The sequence below is a fragment of the Rhinolophus hipposideros genome (genome assembly GCF_964194185.1).
Source record: "Rhinolophus hipposideros genome assembly, chromosome: 4".
Classification (NCBI taxonomy): domain Eukaryota; kingdom Metazoa; phylum Chordata; class Mammalia; order Chiroptera; family Rhinolophidae; genus Rhinolophus; species Rhinolophus hipposideros.
In genome coordinates, this window is record NC_138050.1 from 6,940,147 (window position 1) to 6,959,023 (window position 18,877).

General features: G+C 41.5%; 1 protein-coding gene across 2 annotated transcripts in view; it reads right to left on the reverse strand.

Moving 5' to 3' along the window:
• Window positions 1-9,591: 9,591 nt before the first annotated feature.
• Window positions 9,592-18,877, reverse strand: part of LOC308496991 (protein POLR1D) — a 39,906-nt gene continuing 30,620 nt past the window's right edge. The window contains exon 3 of one of the 2 annotated variants that reach the window (XM_081046892.1): window positions 9,592-10,727. In XM_081046892.1, the coding sequence (XP_080903018.1) occupies window positions 10,460-10,727 (268 nt within the window). In that variant the 3' untranslated portion in view covers window positions 9,592-10,459. The remainder of the gene's footprint in view (window positions 10,728-18,877) is intronic. The other variant, XM_081046893.1, reaches the window with a different exon arrangement.

Genomic DNA, 18,877 nt, shown 5'->3' on the forward strand with positions numbered 1-18,877 from the left:
GAAAGACAATAAACCTTTTCTGTCCTCTTTGGAGTTCATTCATGATGAACAAATCATTGCTAATAAATTATGGTAAGTGTAAAAAACAAGACACATTTCTATGGAGGATGTCATTGCAACTGTTTAAAAGAGCTGGGCTAGGGTTAATAATGGCTTTCAAAGATATCCCGATCATAATCTTGGAATGTGGGGAGATGTGATTAAGTTAAGTATCTTGAGAGTGGGGAGTTATCCTGCATTATCCAGGTGGGCCCTAAATGTAATCACGAGAGTACTTTTAAGAGGGAAGGCAGGAGAGAGCTAACTACAGAAAAGAAGGTGATCTGATGATGGGAGCAGGGATTCAGAAGATGTGTTTCTTTTAGAAGATCAAGAAAATTGATAAAGTTGTAGCCCAGACTGTTTAGGAAAAAAGAGAAGAGACATAAATTGCCAATATCAAGAATGAGAGAAGTGATCAATTACAGCTATTAAAAGTATAATCAGGGAATATTATAAACAACTTTATACCAATAAATTCAACAAATTAGCAAGGTTCACTCAAGAAGAAATAGATAACTTGAATGTCTCTATATTTATTAAATAAATCAAACTGTTAGTTAAAAATATTCCCACAAGGAAAACTACAGGTTGTAGTAGCTTTGTTGATACATTCCTTATAGGAGAAATAATACCAAGTTCTATACAAATTCTTCCAGAAAATTTAAAAAGAGGGACTATTTTCCTACCAATTCTATGATTCTAGCCTTATCCTATTACCAAAACCAGACAAAAACATTACAAGAAAATAAAACTACAAACCAATATCCACCATGAACACAGATTCAAACTATCTAACAAAACTTTAGCAAATCAAATCCAACCGTATATACCAAGGATAAAGTATCAAGACCAAGTGAGGTTTATCCCAGATTATACATGGTTGGTTTAACACACAACAATCAATCTATTTTATCCACAATATTAACAAACAAAAAAAGAAAAGCCATTTAATCATCTCAATAATTGCAGAAAAAGCATTTGACAAAATCCAATATCCATTCCAGATTTAAAAATACTCCAAGCAACCTATAAATAGAAAACTTCCTCAACGTGAAAAAAAGGACCTAACAACAAAAAAAGTATAGCTAACATCCTATTTCATAGTTAAATTATGAATGCTTTTCTAAGTTTAGGAACAAAAAAAGCATGTCAGTTCTCATCCTTCTATTCAACATTACACTTGAGGGTCTAGCCAGTGCAATAGGACAAGAATAAGGAATGAAAGACATTTACGTTGGAAAGAAAGATTAAAACTGAATTTTTTTTTTTTCAGATCATGTGAACATCTATGTAGAAAATCCTATGGAATAGATCAAAATAAAACAAAACCCAAATCCAACAAAACAGAAACCCTATTTGAACAAGTGAGTTTATTTTAGTAAGGTTTCAGGATACAAGATTAATATACAAAAATGAATTGTATTTCTATAGTCTAGGAATATAGAATTTCATGGCTCTGTTTGGAATCCCCCTCCCTGCTGAGCAACCTAGAAAGTTTATCCATATAGGGGCAGTCACAGGATTCACCTAATTTGTTTTTTTTCACTCAGAAATCATTGTTCTTTGTTGCCTGCTGTCTGATATATTGACAACAGTTCTTTCACATATTGTTTTCAGTTGTTTCATGTGGAAGGGTAAATCTGGTCCCTGTTACTCCATCGTGGCCAGAAGTAGATGTTCACCTCAATTTTTAATACATTAATTTCACATGTTGTCGTCCCACATGAGTGCAACCCAAGATTTCCACCCCACCTTTCCACAGGTAAAGCAACTCACATGTAAATAGACTTATAGTGTAAGTTTGAAAAGCAATTCAAGTGTATATTTTTGAAAACAGGGGGAATGATAGTTAACCAGATAAAATGTATAATTGCAAAGAAAGAAAGTGACAATACTCTTTCAGTGTTTTCAGTTTTTAGAATATCTGACATAAGTTTCCCCTCATCATTCTTCCCCTCTCCACAGATATGTAAACCCATACCACTATACATATATATTCATTGACTATAATGATGCCTTTCTAAGAATTGTAATTGCTCGCCCTCAGTGTATTTGCCTCTGGGAGGTAAATAGGGTAGTGGAACGGAAGCAAGATCTTCTTACAAGGCAGTCACAAACTTCAACTGTGAGAGGAAGACTTATGTACCATATGGTTAATATTAGTCAAACGATTTTCCAGTTCATACAAGTAGTTCTGAGGTTGTTTGTCCTGCATCTCCATGCAGTTTTTCAAAACACAATGGTAGGCTTGACTGAGTCATAGATGCCACTAGCTAATCCTCTTTACTCTTTGCACACTAAGGCTGCATTTGCCTCCCTGCAGGAGAAAGCTTTGAGCCAAGAAGAAAATAAATAGGCAGAGCACCACTAAATCCTGGACATAGCCCACTGACTATGTAACATGATAGTTTGTACCCTCTACCACTAAGAAACCAAAATGCTTCATGGGCTCCTTGGAATCTTGGAGGCAAGATATATTTAAAGTGACTCTTTTGCCTGAAACAGTCCAAATTTGTGCCTGTTTTCTTGATGCAATTTTAAATAGCACCCCTTTCATTTAAAAGTGCCTAAGTTTGGACAATGCATCAAGTAGTGCCCTGCTCTACCGTATTTAAGTGGGCTTCTCTACCCATTTACCGAGATATCTGTGAAGCTGGCAGGTCTGAGTGGTACCAAGAGCAAGAGAATGCTTTGCAAGTAGTTCAGGCTGCAGTGTGGCTACCATCCCCAGTCCTTGTGTTGTAGCAGAGCCAATGGTACTCAATGTGTCTGCAGGAAACGGAAGTGCTGCATGGAGCCGGGGGCAAACTCAAATGGGAGAATTACAGTTCAAGTCACGGTATTTAGGAGAAGACCCATACTCTCCCGGGCAAATAGCTAAGCTCCTATTGAGAAAAGGCTCGGTATTGCTACTGGGTCTGGGTAGAGCCTAAACACCCAGTGTCCTGATCATGGGACACCAAGTGACAATATGACCTGAACTGCCCATTATGAACCGAATGTCATCCAAAAGTCATACATCTGGGCATGGGAAGCACTTCAATTTCAAGTGAAGTGTTAACGTGAGATCAGGCTCAAGCAGGTGCTGAAGGCAGATGAGTCATAAGCAGGTGGCCTGACTGCCAATGCCCCTTTCCTTCGAGTGACCCGTCTGGCCTCCTTACACTTCCCTCTGTTGGTCATTGGGAAGGCCATAGCACAATTAGCCTCACTCGTGAGTGGCCCTGAAGGACACGTGGGAAGGCATCTGTCCAGTGGGCAGAGCTTCCAGCAGGACAAGCGGTTGTCTATTAAATGGGAGGTCAGAGGAGCATGTCTACACTGATTCATGGGCAATGGCCAATGGTTTGGTCAGATGGTCAGAGACATGGCCGTGCAAGATCAGAGAGTTAGAGACAGGGGTCTGGGTAAGGGGTATCTGGAGAAACCGCTTAGAATGCACACAGTGTAAGAAATTGGTGTCCCATGTGAATGCTCACCAGAGGGAGCCCATAGCACAAGGGGCTCTCAATAACCAGGTAGACAAGGTGATTGATTGTGTCAATCTCAGTAAGCATGTCTCCTCTACCTCCCGGTGGGCTTGGGTACAAAGTGAACATGGTGGCAGGGACAGAGCTTAGGCGTGAGTTCCACAACAAAGACCTTGCCAACAGGCTGGGCTGGCTACCACCACTGCGGACTGTCCGACCTCCAGCCATGGAGGTCACTGAGGACCCCCATTGAGCACCACACCCTGAAGGGATTAGCCAACCTCCTGGTGGCTGGGTAATTGCACGGGACTCCTTCCATAGCAGAGAGGGCAGTGGTTTGAAACACTTATTCTGGATATAGATTTCCTTTACCTGTCCACCATGCTTCTAGTATCTTCATCCCTGGACTTACTGCATGTCTTAATACCATCATGTTATTCCTTACAATTTTGCTCTGACAAAGATTTATTTTATATAGCTAAGTGAGACAACATACCCAAGGGATTCATTTTTCTTACAACAAGCCCCGTCAGCTGAAAGCAACTTCTTCTAGAATGGTGGGATGGACTTTTGAAGACTCAGGTATGACACCAGCTGGGAGATGACACCTTGTGAAAGTAGGGTGTTGCTATAGAATAGCCAATATAGGGTGCAAGTGAAGGCAAAATCCAGCTTGCACTCAGCTGGCCAACATGGAAAGCCACAGACATCAGCAATCGAGTGACAGCAAAGTGAACACCTCGCTCTCATTTATGTAAAGGCATTGTGTGAACTGGCGTGACTCTGGCCCATGTGGCCATAACTATTTGAAGATTTAGTCTTCCACTAACCTTTATCCCTGAGCATGATCGCTCATAGTGGTGTACCAGGATTCCTCTAAAGCGTCCTCCAGTTCCCAAGATGTATTGTCAATTTTCTTTTACTATGCACGGTCAAATTCCCAGTTCAGCAGTGAGATCAAAGAGGAGGCTGAACGTGCCATGGGGGTAGTCTTAACTTAATTCAGTGGAGCCACTACCCCAGGTAGCATTCTTTCTCCACTAGATACTGAACCTGACCTGCAGAGCTCAGAGATTTAGAGATAGAAAGCACATGCTTTTGAAAATGAATTTAAACTTTGAGATTTGCCACCCCTGCCTCTTGGTTTCCAGACCTGGTGTGTTCTGACTTCAGGAGAAAAAGAACAGTTTCTTGGTCACTAATTCAGAGGAGATACTCATCCTGGAAAAGACCATCCTGACCTTAAAATGTGTGGCCAGAACTACAAAGGATCATGAGAAAAACGAATGTAATTAACATGTAAGAAAAGAGGTCTGTGATTTATTTACATTTTTATATTGATATTATTGCTAGGTTTGTTCATATAGTCCTAGAGCAGAATCATTAAAACAAGGGCAAGAAGAAAAAGTGAAATAATTGAGAAGAGATAGTTTTCGTAAATATTTAGATAAGGATATATATTAAATTGAACACAAAACCTGTGAGACTCTTGGAAGCAGGATTTCTTTGTTAACAAAAGAACATTTTAGAGAGTCCTAGAAATATTGAGCCATTTCACCCTGTTGCTAATAGTGTTTCAAGAATATTTGTATCACCACACTCTCATCAGCAGAATTACAAAATATAACTGCTAATTTGAAAAGTGAAGAAAACACTTTAATTTGCATCTTTTTGGTTACTGGTGAGATGACTATTATTTCATGTTTATTGAACATTCACATTTTCTGTGAATGTTTCATCTTTTGCCATTTTTTAAATTGTGCTTAGTGTGTTTCTAATAGTTTTTCATAAACTGGTTATATATTACATGTGGCCTTCTGTGTTGGTTATTTTGAAATTTACATACATATTTTGAAGATGCATTAGATGTATACATTTTTAGAACTCATAAAAATGAAAATTGACTTTTTAAAAAAAGAAAAACGGAAATGAAAAGCATGTGTGCTGGTTTTGTGCTGACCAACCACCAACTACTTACCGAATTTGGAAGGCTGGAATACCTGCAGGCAGGGCCAAAGATTTTTGAGAAGCAAATACTATGTTGCACAAGTGCTTTACAGCTTTAAATTGGAAGACACGAACATGGCTGAGAAGATGGTGAACAGGACTGAAACTGTTCAAGTGTGGGTCTAGCACGTGCTTATTGTACACACTTGGTTTATTCAGTGTTTACTGAATGAGTAAGTGAGTGAATGAATAAAATGGTTTATGTTTCATGTAGGATGTTGGATTAAAAGCTAGTCTTGCAGTTGTTCCTTTGTAAATTAGCATTGAGCTTTGAAAGACTATCCATTAGACTGATGGGTCTGTAATTTGGAGTAAATGGAGGCTTATAACCATACTAGTTCATCTCGAACACCTGAGGAATGAATGAGAAAAAACAATTTAGGAAGGACAGGGGACCACCACTGAGGGCAGGCTACACATTTATCTGGTAGAGAACTATCTCCCTCAGGTATTTTGTAAGAGATGTTATATCTGGAGTTTGGCTTATGTAGAAAATTGTCTTAAGAGCCAAAAGTGAAAACTACAAGGTTAGATAGAGGGAAGAAATCGCTCATCTAATCAACTGTAAACGATATTTCCAAATCTATGTTTATTATTGGCCTTTTCATAATGCCCAGGGCCTTTACTGAAATTTATAGCATAGGAACCCAAATAAAACTTATTTACTTATAAAATTCTTCTGAATTCACTTACGATGTTTTCTTGCTGGTTTAATGTAGATTGATTTCCTCACTTCTTTATGTGTTCCTGTGTGTATAAGTGCATGCTTCTTGGCAGTCTGTTCCAAATGGAGATGAGTTTCCATTCGGCAACCTAGCCTTCTCATCGTCTAGCCTCAGATGAACTATAGGCTAGGGCTCCACTTATGATCTGTTGACATGTGTGTCTCGGGCAGGAGAGGGAGAGGTGGTATACTTTCCTTGGATGATAGGATATTATTTATAGCACCAGAGGCCTTAACTATAATACTTCATAACTCCCAAATCTTGCTATCCTTATGGATGAAAAAAAGAAGAGATTAAATATGAAGTAACCTAAAATACATGCGTCACAGGAGAGTTTAGTTACTCCTAGATGTATTCCATCAGCTGCCATTTCACCACGCAACGAAGAACATTAAAGATTTTTCTCTTGGAGTCACATGGCCCCAGTGCACCATGGACAGGGTATCTGCATTTAGGTCTCCGGGATTAAATTTCAACCAATGAAATGCACTGGTTATAGAAGTTCTTTAGGCTCGTAAGTTGGGCATCCTTGGGCCATTTATACATTGGGACATGCCAGTCCTGTGTTCTGAGGAAGCTGAATTTGGACCAAGTTTGGCCCAGGGTAGAGGGAAGAATGTAGGTGTTTGCTTCAGACCGTCCTGGCTTCTCATAGCATTTCTGCCACTTCTGAGCTCTGTGACCTTGGGCAAATTTTTTAACCTATCCTCAGTTTTCTCATTTGTAAAATGTGAACAATAGGACCTTCTTCCTGGGATTGTGAGATGACCATATGGACACAGGTAAAAGGCCTATTTTATATGTTCTCACCACACACAAAAACGGTAACTGTGAGGTAATGATGTGTTAACTTACCTTATTGTGGAAACCATTTTGCACTATACAGAAGGTGCCAAAAAAATGTATACACACTTTAAGAAACTATTAACATTATAATACTCAATATATACCAATAACAAAAGATGGATACATGTCACGTTTGCCTTCTGCAATTACAAGAGGAGCTGCAAGTGGTTACCATCAGCGTCCAGTATTTCTGATTACGGCGAACTACTGCTTGAGCAGCGTTGACCAAAATGTCCACTTGTATACAGATTTTTGGCACCCCCGGTATATTTACATCAAACCATCACACTGTGTCCTTTAAACTTACACAATGTTATATGTCAAACATATCCTAGTAAAGCTGGAGAAAAAAAGGCCTAACACCATTTGGCCCAGAGGTGATAGACAATTAATATTATTGTCCACAGAGGTGGTGAGACTAGTTACAGGTTAGTACTCCTGGGGAAAGTGGTGAGGCTTCTCTTCACCAGGAATATACCTCTTGTAATGTCTACTAAACAAGCACAGATTACCTGCCAGATACTCCTTATGATCCAAAGACAATGGCAGGACCGCCAGGAGTGACAGGTATTATTGTTAATTATAAAAATAGAAGTGCCATGCTAAGCTACATCAATAATCAATGAAAGAACGATGAAGTCTACCTAGATTATAGGCAGATCCACTGCTCCCTGCCCTCCCACCCTCCCCCAAGGAAAAAAAAAATCACAGAAATTCAAAACTGCATGGTCGTCTTCCAGAATCAGATTGAGGAAAGGTCCTTTAGGACTCAGCCTACTCTCAGTAAAACTACCCACCCCGGTCCCCTCCCCCATCATGCCTGGGCTGTTCAGAAAGCCTAGCCGCTCACAGGTGACTGGATATGGCAGAGACCACAGTTTTCATTTGCATTTCTTAGAGAATATGTTTTCAAAAATGAGTTAAAACCGAAAATGAATTCTGCTAAGCCGCATTTGTGTCTAAGTCCTGTTGCTTTCTAGTGGAAGTATGAAATGCAGCTCCTAAAACTTAGGGCTAAACATTTTGCACTTTTGTCTCTACTTATTTCAACATCAGACTCAGTCCAAACATCTTAGGGATGAAGACGCTGTCCCGAAGAGTGATTCAGATAAGGCCCCGCAGGCAGGCCGCCAATGGCAGAGGCAGGACTAAGGCTCAACTGCTCTAACTTCCTTCCTGGGCTTTGTGGTCTCTAAATAGTTATATCACAGAGCCGATAGTAACACTGAGAAAAAGCTCGCAGCCAGGCCAGTATGTTAACCACAGAAGTAGGATGTAGCTGGTGCGTATGTCTTGGGACCAATCTCTCCCTAACAGTTACTGTAGAGATATGGAATAAAAACGGATAATTTGCTCTTGACATTTACATACAGGAGATCATGGCTAACCTTGATGAAGGATTTAAAGATTCTAAAATTTTCAGAAGTGGAACAGAGGTTTTAAAAGGGAAAATGATTTTGTAGAGCACTCAGGTTTGAACACAATTATCGTGTTTTCCAGAAAATAAGACCTGGTCTTATATTAATTTTTGCTCCAAAAGACGCATTAGGGCATATTTTCAGGGGATGTCTTATTTTTTCATGTACAACAATCTACATTTACTTAAATACAGTCATGTCATCTTCTTCTGGAACATCGTCATAATGTACTAAATGCGTCCGTCTGGCTGACGATCTTCACTGGGGCTTATTTTCGGGGTAGGTCTTATTTTTGGGAAAACACAGTATGTAAGAAAGGTAAATATGGTTAGGCTAAAGAGCTTCCTTTACTTTTGAGCTTAAGAATAGTCCATTAAAATTATCTCCTTTTAAAGAACAATGAACTTGCCATTGCTCTAAATAGAGTGCATAGACAAATGATTCAACCTTATTTTACTTAATTATAATAAGAACTTAAGAAACCTTCATGACTCTATGCTATTTCTAATAAATATTTAAATACAAAACATTTCCAATTTAGCACAAATAATATAGGCTAATGCATAACTAGATTTGGATAAGTCACCTGAACCAAGTTATTTCGATTATGTGTTTGACAGTGACAGGATGAGACCCTGGGGTCTTGGGTGGGAGAAGGGGTGGATTGAGCCAGAGCGCTGTGAGCTTGTCACTCCCGAGCTTACAGACTGAGGGTGTGGCACAGCAGTTTGGTGGTGGGGAGCGATACAGCCTATTCTGGTTTCTCTATAAACACCCCAAAGCAAACTTTTCGGATGTGCTCCTTTCTAGTTTTTAGAAAGGGCTTTCTTGGCTGCCAGGAAGCAGGGAGCGGGGCTGTGGCAGAGTGATTATCTGGGAGCAGCCAGGCATAAGCTCGAAGCTTTGGAAAACTGGGGAGAGGGCAAAGAGTGACAGATTCTTCTTCCTTTTGTGGACTGGGGAAGAGGGTGCTTGGTGACATTTTCCTGAGTATGAAAGGAAGAATACAGTTTGAAGTTTGTAATTGTATGTTAAAACAGATTCACGCCGAGACTGTAAAAAAAGAAACCACAAAAACAAAAAAAGCCTTGTAAATACATTTTTATTTAAAATTAAGATTTCTGAAACAATTATACTAAGAGTGGTATTATAGGTCTTTAGCTAAATAAGACATAGCATTAAAATAATTATGTTCACTTTAATTTTGGGGGGTTCTTTTAAAAGCACCACTTAAAACTTACATAGTCAAAAAAATTAAGTATAGAAAAATTATTCTAACTGAGGAATACATCTGAGATTGCACAAGGAACAACAGAATCATTTTCAACCTCTGCGCATTGACACAGAGCACTAAATTCCAAGCCATTTTGAGAATTTCCCATATTGTTCACTGAAAGGAAAACAAAGGCAGAGTTATGAAAGAGTTCCTTGGTAGATTTCTAGCCCTTGGAAGGCTACTACTTTTCTGAACTATGATTACTGGCCAGGCAATTTCTAAATTTTAAGTTTGTCACCCAAAAAGGTAAAGTATAGGATTTATAAGTATTTCATTTTTGGAGAAATTTTGAGAAATGACCACATGTGCAGCACATCAAAAAAATTGCAACTAGTTTTTACAATCTCTGAAAACCTTTACATTCTAGATGTAGTTTGAAACCAACTTCTAAACAAGACAGAATAGAAACAATACATATGTATACCACTGCTGAAGTAGCTTAAACCTGCCAACACATCTTCAGAGCAAGTCTCTTTATACTAATTTTCCTGGGGAGTTTCTAGGTCATTTTCTGCGTGTTTCACAACAAAGGACCTACTATAAAAAAAAATCACTCTTAGATGTTTGCTCTGCCAACTCAAGGCCTGTCCCTGATAACCCTTCTTTGCACAGCCCCAGTCCCAGAAATAACAGCACTCATGGCTGGGGACAGTCTTGCTCACTCTCCGTCCTGCCTCATCGCTTGTTTGACCGCTTTTCATACTTGTCCTGGCTGCTCCGCTCCCTCGGTGGAGAATGACGGGCTGTGCCTCGGGCTCGGAAGCCGTGTTTGTAAGGGTGGGCTCTGTGTTTCTTCCGGTTTTCTTCTTTCTGGTTCTGGCTTTCCTCAGGTTCCTTATCGCCCTCTTTTTGTTCAGGATCTTGCTCTTTATGGGAGGGCAGTGTATTCTTAATTGTGTTAATTAGAAATCTTTTATTTGTGCCAGCAAGAGGACACTTCATCCTGAGGGGGGAAGAAAACAATCATAAATCAAACAGCAGACTCCAGAGCTGAACCCGTGAGCATGGCTGCTGCCAAAGAATTCTTCGTCCACAGAACCAAGTTTCTGAACTGGTTCAGCTTTCCTTGCATGCCACCTAGTGTAAACTGAGAGTACAAGGGGAGAATGCAAGGCACTTGGAATCTCTGAGGTGGGCTGGCTGGACCTCATCTGAACATTTTCGCCCTTTCTTCCCCATTGGGGCTAACTTTTCTACAGCTATGTACGTACAGGTTCTGACCACAACACAAGAACTGAGTCATTTCACATTTTCTCCTTAAACAATGAATGCCTGAATTGACTATAATCTACATTTCAAGTGAAACGTATTGTGGCTTGTTTTAATTACCGAAAAGTGAAAATAAGTCCCTCTCCAAGAAACAAAAAAGTATATCCTGCTACATCTTGAATACTGGAGCTAAACGATCTATTCTAGAAATAAAAATTGTCTAAAGAATCTATAAAAATACCACAATCACCTTCTGCCTTTCAAAAACCCCTCCCACTTTCTATTTCAGGCCTCGTCTCTGTTCTGCTGGGGAGTACTGTACACACATCCACCTCGGGATGAATTTCTGTGCAGTGTGCATTTAAGCAACTTCCTGATTCAAGGTTACCCAGCAGGGAGATGCAACTAATTAAACTGTTAATTAACATGCTGAGTTGTACTTACATACCACAATATTTGTTTGATTTTTCACATGTAGCAAATCTTTCATTTTGGAAAAGAAAACCCCATACAAATGAAAACCTGAATATTTTCTTTGGCCTTGAGCCGTTTGCCATACGATGGGCTAATCTTAGGTGGATATTAATCCCCCAAAACATGTTTTTCAGGATGGCTGGTAGTAAACAAAATGGATATCGGATTCTATAGTCTCCATCTCTATATCAAACTTTGATTCAAAGAGAACCCCACAAATACTCCCACCCAATCACCCCACCAGCACCCCACATAGTATTTTGCAGTCCAGTACAGTGTCAGTGAAATGTAGGCATTCATCAGCCCAGGTCACTTGTATGGAGGTCAGAACATGGCAGGCAACCAGAATGGCATTGAGTCTGGAAGTGAAAGGAGGAGAAAAAGAAAAGAAAATGTCTCCTGCTGCAAACAAGCAGCTCCTGAACCTGCACGGGCAGAAGCAACATCTGAGAAGAACCAACATGGTGTACAGGCGCTGGGTGCGGCTCATAGCCAGGCCAGGAACAGGGACGGGAATGAGCTAGGAGGAGGAGGAAGAGTTTGAGAGAAAGGACAGTGGCGTGCAGTAGAAGCAGCGGGAACATCTAGAGGTGGGGAAGGCACTGGGGTTTGGAGGCTACAGGGAATGAGGTGAGACGCAAAGAAGAAAGGCAAGAATGAAAAGCGAAGAAAAACAGGCCTGCGTGTGCTAAGGGGACAGCAGTGCACCAGCGTCAGGCTCCCTCAGCCGCCCCAAGGCGAAGCCATGCAGCCTCCCGGAGGCGCCTCAGCCCAGGGGAACGTGAGACAGGATGGCCGGGCTCCTACTTCAGTCAGGAGGGCACCCCAGGGTTCAGGCACTGCTTCGCTGAAGACGCCTGAACCACCGCAGTTGCAAACTCAGCACAGATGCAGAAAAGTCCACCACAGCGGCACGGCAGGGAAATGTAAGACGCCCGAGTGCCCGCTCTGCCCACGGTGGCCGTGCTTGCTGAAGGAGAAAGATCCTCTTTATGAATCAATGGACCACACACATCTCTGTATCCTTCTGGATACAGAAGGCTAGGAACAGGCAGCGACAGGAGAATTCGGGGGTATTGTCACTGGAGTGGACCATCTCAGTGCTGGTAAAAAGCCAGTCAGTTCTTCTCTGGATGAAACAAACAAGGAAAAGGGATCATTGCCCGATGGGACAATAATCTAGGATCTTAAAACAAAGCCTTTGGAACTCCTGGGGACTCCCACTATTTTTGCTATCTCCCAGGTGAGATCATTTGGACATCACTCGCTTAACCAAAAACAACACTCTTCTTTTGCTAGAGAACGGCGGGGTTCATGCTGAGAGTGACGGCTGTGTCAGAGGACACGCTTCCTTCTCTTGGCAGAGTGGCCAAAAGGGCGAGTCACACAATGAGATGCTTTTCCTGACTAGCCACGAGAAAACTGGCATTTGCATCTCTTTTTTACATCAAAGATGGCATTTGTAATGTTGGTTGTGCCTAGCATTCTACTCAAGGTGAATAGTCAAGGATGGCTTGGAGAGAACTGGTTTACTTGAGGGGGGAAGTGGGGAGGCTTTGGAAGTGACTTCTCCCAAACATGACAAGGCACATTTTAGAAACGATGACGAGTGCTCATTCGTAAGCTACTAACAAACAAGGCAGGGCAATGAGACAAGGAGGGTGGTCGCAAGCAGATGTGAAGGTACTGTAGTAAATGCTTCTGGATAAAGAAATGATAAAATCTGCACGGAATATGTCAGACTATCAAGAGAGGAACAACCCCTGATCTGGAGGAAGTCCATGGGGAGAGAGCAGCCCTGGCCTTCAAAGTGGTAATGAATTTTGCTGACTCTCACAGCCAGTCGTCTCATTGCTATGAACACGTACAACACGGTGTCCTGGCTGAGCACAAGTGCCCTGGGATCATACCATGTATCAGACTGAACGCGAGGCACGTTACACAACCTCTCTGTTGCCACTTATCAGTTAAATGGGGATAATAATAGTGGCTCTTTTAAAGGGCTGCATGCAGATAAAATGAGAACACGTCAAGTGCTTAGAATAATACCTGATATGTAATAAGTGCTTAGTAAATGCTAGCTTTGGTGCATAGTCTCGCCCTACTGTGGAATTAGCTGTGTGACCATGGGCAAATTACTTAACTCCTCTGAGCATCAGTAAACAGGAGCCAGAAGTACTTGCTCTTCCCCATTTGTAAATGGGAGTAATGGAAATATTTACCTTATCAACCTATTGTGAGGATTTAATGAGATAATGCAGAAAGCACTTAGCACAGTACCTGCAATATAGTAAATCTTCAATAACCGTTACCTATGGATCTATGCTAGTTTCTTATCCACATTCCAAAATTGAAAACCGTGTGCTCTTTATGAACCACAACTCTTCTGGCAGCAAAAATCTGAACTAACCCGACACTTGGGCTATTTATATCAAGTCTTTGTCCAATTTACGGCTGGCACTCGCATGTCTTGCTGAAGAAATGCTAATGTGTTGAGCAAGGGCCACTGGGGTACTTGGGGTGCATACCATATTGCTACAGTTCCCTTCTGAAGTGTGAAAATGTCTAAATTTAGAAGCTAATCTGCATCCAAGGGTTTTAAGCAAGGGACTATGGACCTATATTATTCTTATTACTATTATTATTCACTCCCTATTCGTGAAAAAAGAATACATACAGCACTCAAGTAAGTTAATACACCAGGCATTTTTCCATGATGGCAAACTCAAGAGAACATCCCAGAATCTCAAATCACCCTGGATAAGAAGCTAATCAAGAATTAGAGTAGAATATCTGACGTTTCTCAATGAGAAAAATATTTAAAAAAGAAAAGAACTTGAGCCATCAAGAAAAAGTTCATGAGACATTTTATAGAAATTTTCATAAAAATGGTTATAATTAAAAAGTTTTGGTGGGGCGGTCAGTTGCTCAGTGGTTAGAGCACAGTACTCATAACACCAAGGTCGCCAGTTCGATTCCCACATGGGCCATTGAGAAACAACGGCTTGAGCTTGGAGTTGAGCTGCAACCCCCACAACTAGGCTGAAAACGACGACTTGTTGTTGGGTCCTGGAAAAACACACTGTTCCCCAATACTCCCCAATAAAAATTAAAAAAAAAAAGCTTTGGTACTTAAAATAGTTAGACTTCTATTCTGGAAATTTCACTTTCCAGGCTATCTTAATTCTCCATGGATATCTGGGTAAGGGAAACTGGGTGTTACCTCTGACCTTGTAACTTGCATTTCTGTCAACTCTGTTCACAGATGGTCCTCAGGTATAAAACTAAAGGTTGAAGTACGTAGGCGGTTTCCAAGGTCCCTTCCAGATTTAGCATGTGTTCCATATGTCCACCCTTCAGAAAATTACTCTTCTCATTTATCACGTTAGGATATTACTTCATTTCACTTATCTTTCTATTGTTTTGTTTCTCTGCTCTTTCTTAGTGTAATTTTTTCTGTATTTGAGATGACATGACAAGCTAGCATCAGATGCTGAACCATTCGACAGCCTTTTTCACACCAGCGCTGAGGTAAAACCCTGAGCCCTGTGGTCAGGTTACAGGCCGTGGCCACTCGATGTGTCTGCTCTGCCTTCGTCACTGGCTGTGCCCAAAGGTGTGCTGGGGAGCGGGCTGGAGAAGGCCCCAGACGGGCTGGCTGCTTTCCTGTCTGTCATTCTGACCCACCCAAAGTCGACTTTCTCACCCTGCCTAGTTATTTTTATTTGGGGTTTATTTCTGGTTTTAGAAAGTTATACTAGCTCATGTGGGAAAAGCCAGATTTAAGATGCTAACTTAAATCACAGCCAGTTGTGATTTAAGCCAGTTGGGTTTATTATATAAAACACAGCCAATTTTATATCCATGAATGGATATAAAACTCTAAACATAATGAGACTGGTTAAAATTGCCTTTGAAAGGACCCACAGACGGGCAGAGGGCCTGAATAGACATTTCTCCAAAGAGGTCACACAAATGGCAAATAGACATATGAAAAGATGCTCAACATCACTAATCATCAAAGAAAAGCAAATAAAAACCACAATGAGATACCGCCTCACTCCTGTCAGAATAGCAATCATCAATAAATCAACAAACAACAAGTGTTGGCGAGGATGTGGAGAGAAGGGAACCCTCATGCACTGTTGGTGGGATTGCAAATTGTAACCACTATGGAAAACACTATGGAGGTTCCTCAAAAAAAACTAAAAATAGAACTATCTTAATACTCCTGGGTATTTATCCAAAGAAATCCAAAACACTGATTCAAAAAGATATATGCACCCTTATGTTCATTGCAGTGCTATTCACAATAGCCAAGATATAGAAACAACCGAAATGCCTATCAATAGATGACTGGATAAAGAAATTGTGGTACATATATACAATGAATTACTCTTCCATAAAAAGGAATGCAATCTCACCATCTGCGACAAATGGATGGACTTAGAGGGTATTATGCTAAGTGAAGTAAGTCAGACAGTGAAAGACAAATACCATATGATCTCACTTATATGTGGAATCTAAAGAACAAATAAAAACGAACAACAAGAGTGCATAGTTTATGATTTCATTTAAATATAATTCTTAAAAAATGCTAACTAATCTATAGTGACAGAAAGTCAATGGCTGCTGGGCTGGGAGAAAGGGCTTATTAGTGCTCTCAGTAGAGTCAGCGGTGACGCATGTGCTTACTATCTTGCTTGTGTAGTTGGTTTCATGAGTGTATAGGTATCAGAAGTTACCATGTGCACCTAACATGTGCAGCTTATATTTTGTCATTTATACCTCAACAAAGCTTTTCAAAAGAAGAAAGTACCACGACAGCACTGAAGATCAAGCATTCTATGTATGTTAACACTTACAAGTGAAGCAATTCCCTTCACTGTCAAAGCTTCCAGCCCAGCTGTGCTGAAGGGTTCTGTACGTCCCGGGAAAGGCTCCACACCCCACGAGAGGCGGGTTTCTAGAGAATCCACCATTGGAGAGACGAAGACTGATCGAGGAGAGGCTTGTAAGGCTTTTAAGCTTTTCATCTTTTTTTTTTTTTTTGAGTAGGCACACTGTATAACATAATTTGCACAAACAAGGCACTTTCTCCCTGCAGTTATCATACTCGACTTATGAAAAACAGTAAACAGTAAATGAAACCTAGAGATCAAAAATGGGAAAATGTAATGTTTTTTTTTTTCCATATTTTAATACTTTTGTCTCTCTACAGCTGAAGCATTGGCGTTAATAATATCCGGCATTCTACAGATTTAGACTTTATGCCACTTCTCGTTTCTAACAGTCTCCTGACTATGACCCATCAAATAGTGACACATGACCACTAGCCAATAATCGGGTGGGGGTGGGGGAAAAGGAGAAGGGGAATATAGTAATAATACTGTGATGCGTTTGCAGTGACAGACGTTACTAGAATTAATGGGGTGATCACCCTGTAAGGTATAAAAATGCTGAATCACCATCTTGTACACCTGAAACCAACAAAACCAATATAAGATTGTATGCCACCTATACTTAAAGAAACAAGTAAAATAAAAGCAAAAAAATAACGATGATGCTAATGAACACTTATGAAGCAATCACCGTGTCATTACATGACCAATGTCTCCTCACTTCCTTTCTCTGACCGCCATCCGTTTTACAGATGGACAAACGAGGCCGAGCAGCTTATCTAAGGTGTCAGGCTGGTAGGAGGTGGAGCTGGGATTGGAACCAGGCGGTGGGACTCCAGAGCCCACCCTGCCCGCACTACCCCAGATGGGGCAGGAGGAGCAGAAGACAGACACGCTGCAGTCTAACCAGATGCCAGTCAGGGAAAGAGCCCCGGTGAACAGCCTGCCAGCAACGTGGAGCCCAGGCCAGGCCAGGCACCAGGCAGCACATCTGCACGCCGCGTCAAGTCGGCTAAGAACAGCTGGCGACTCACAAGCCCGAGGACATGGAAAAAGGCGGAGAGAATCCCCAGACACACTTGACTTAACTTTGAGATCTGGGGAGTACAAGAGGCTGTGGGAAACTATGGTTCTTATTTTCATGGTCCGTGAAATCGAGGCCTTGGGAAGGAACAGAGGCCTTCCTCGTGGAAGCTAGGTTCCATCAATTGCAGTCCAAACCATTCCTTTATTCTACAGCCAAACCCACCCCCACCTCAGAGGACAGCATTCTATCTTTCATTCTGTGCATACCTGTGCACTCGCATGGATGTAAGTGTAAAGCACCCACGGAAAGAAGTACAACTACACCCCCAGCGCTCCGTGAAACAAGGCTGCTACTCTAAGTCCTGAGGCCATGGGTGACTACAACACACTTGGTTGTTTAATGCCGCCTCGACTACCAGAACCACCCAGGCTGCTACAGCTTATAATTTGGCAGTCAAACGCCCCAGCGTGTGGCCACCTGAGAAATTTTTATAGCGTCTGACCCCTATTGCTAAACAGCTGATCCTTAGTTACTCTGCACACAACAGTCCTGAGGCCCACAGCAGGTTTCGAATGCACTGTCTGTAACACTCCATCTAAACGTAATGAAAAACGGTCGACATCGATAGCTGTAATATTTATTTATTTTTACACCACTTTGACTCCTTCCTATGTGAGGCATAATGCTAGGTCAGGAAGCAAGATAAGTACCAGGCTCTCTGCTTCTATATCGATGCTGTTTAGGAGGAGCAGAGGTGTGGGAAGATGAAGTTCAGAAGCAGATAGGCATGCAGCGCTGTATTGGGATAGACGACGGGCTGTATCCTCGGCCTCCTGCTCCCTTAGCAGCACAAAGCGTTTACACAGCTTTATGATCCAACAGTAACATATTCCAGGCCCTCTGAGGCACTTTCTGAACTGGATAGGAAAGGAATGTGGGAAGCAGGGGCAGGAAGCACCGGTGATGTTCTGCGTGCTGACAGACAACAATCCACAGAAGAGGTAGTACACAGTGTGAGGATTGAGCTAGAGATAAGGAAGTGGCGTTGGCTAGCCAGCCTTTGGGAACCTCTGTAGGCCCCAGGTTCGTAAACTATAAAGGAAAGGCTTTGGATCTCTGTGCCCTGAAATACTGCCAAGAACCTCATACGTGCGTCACTCTGAAATCTGAGCCCTTCCTTCCCTTCCCGCTGCTTCCAGCCGATGCACTGTGCTCACCTGCTCACCTGTCCCTTTCCACCAGTGGATGAACAGCTTTCACGGCCAGGACAGTGTCTTCCTTACTGCTGCCTGCGCCTGGCCTCTTACTACCTACTGGTGCTCAGCAAATATTCGGATAGTGAAAAAACACATGCCTGGTTAAAGACTGGAGAAATTATTTGTTTTTCAATAATCAAAAGCTGATGACATAAAAATAGGAGAACAATGTAGGTGATACACAGTCCTCTTTATTACCAGACTGACCCCATGCCAAAACAGAAAA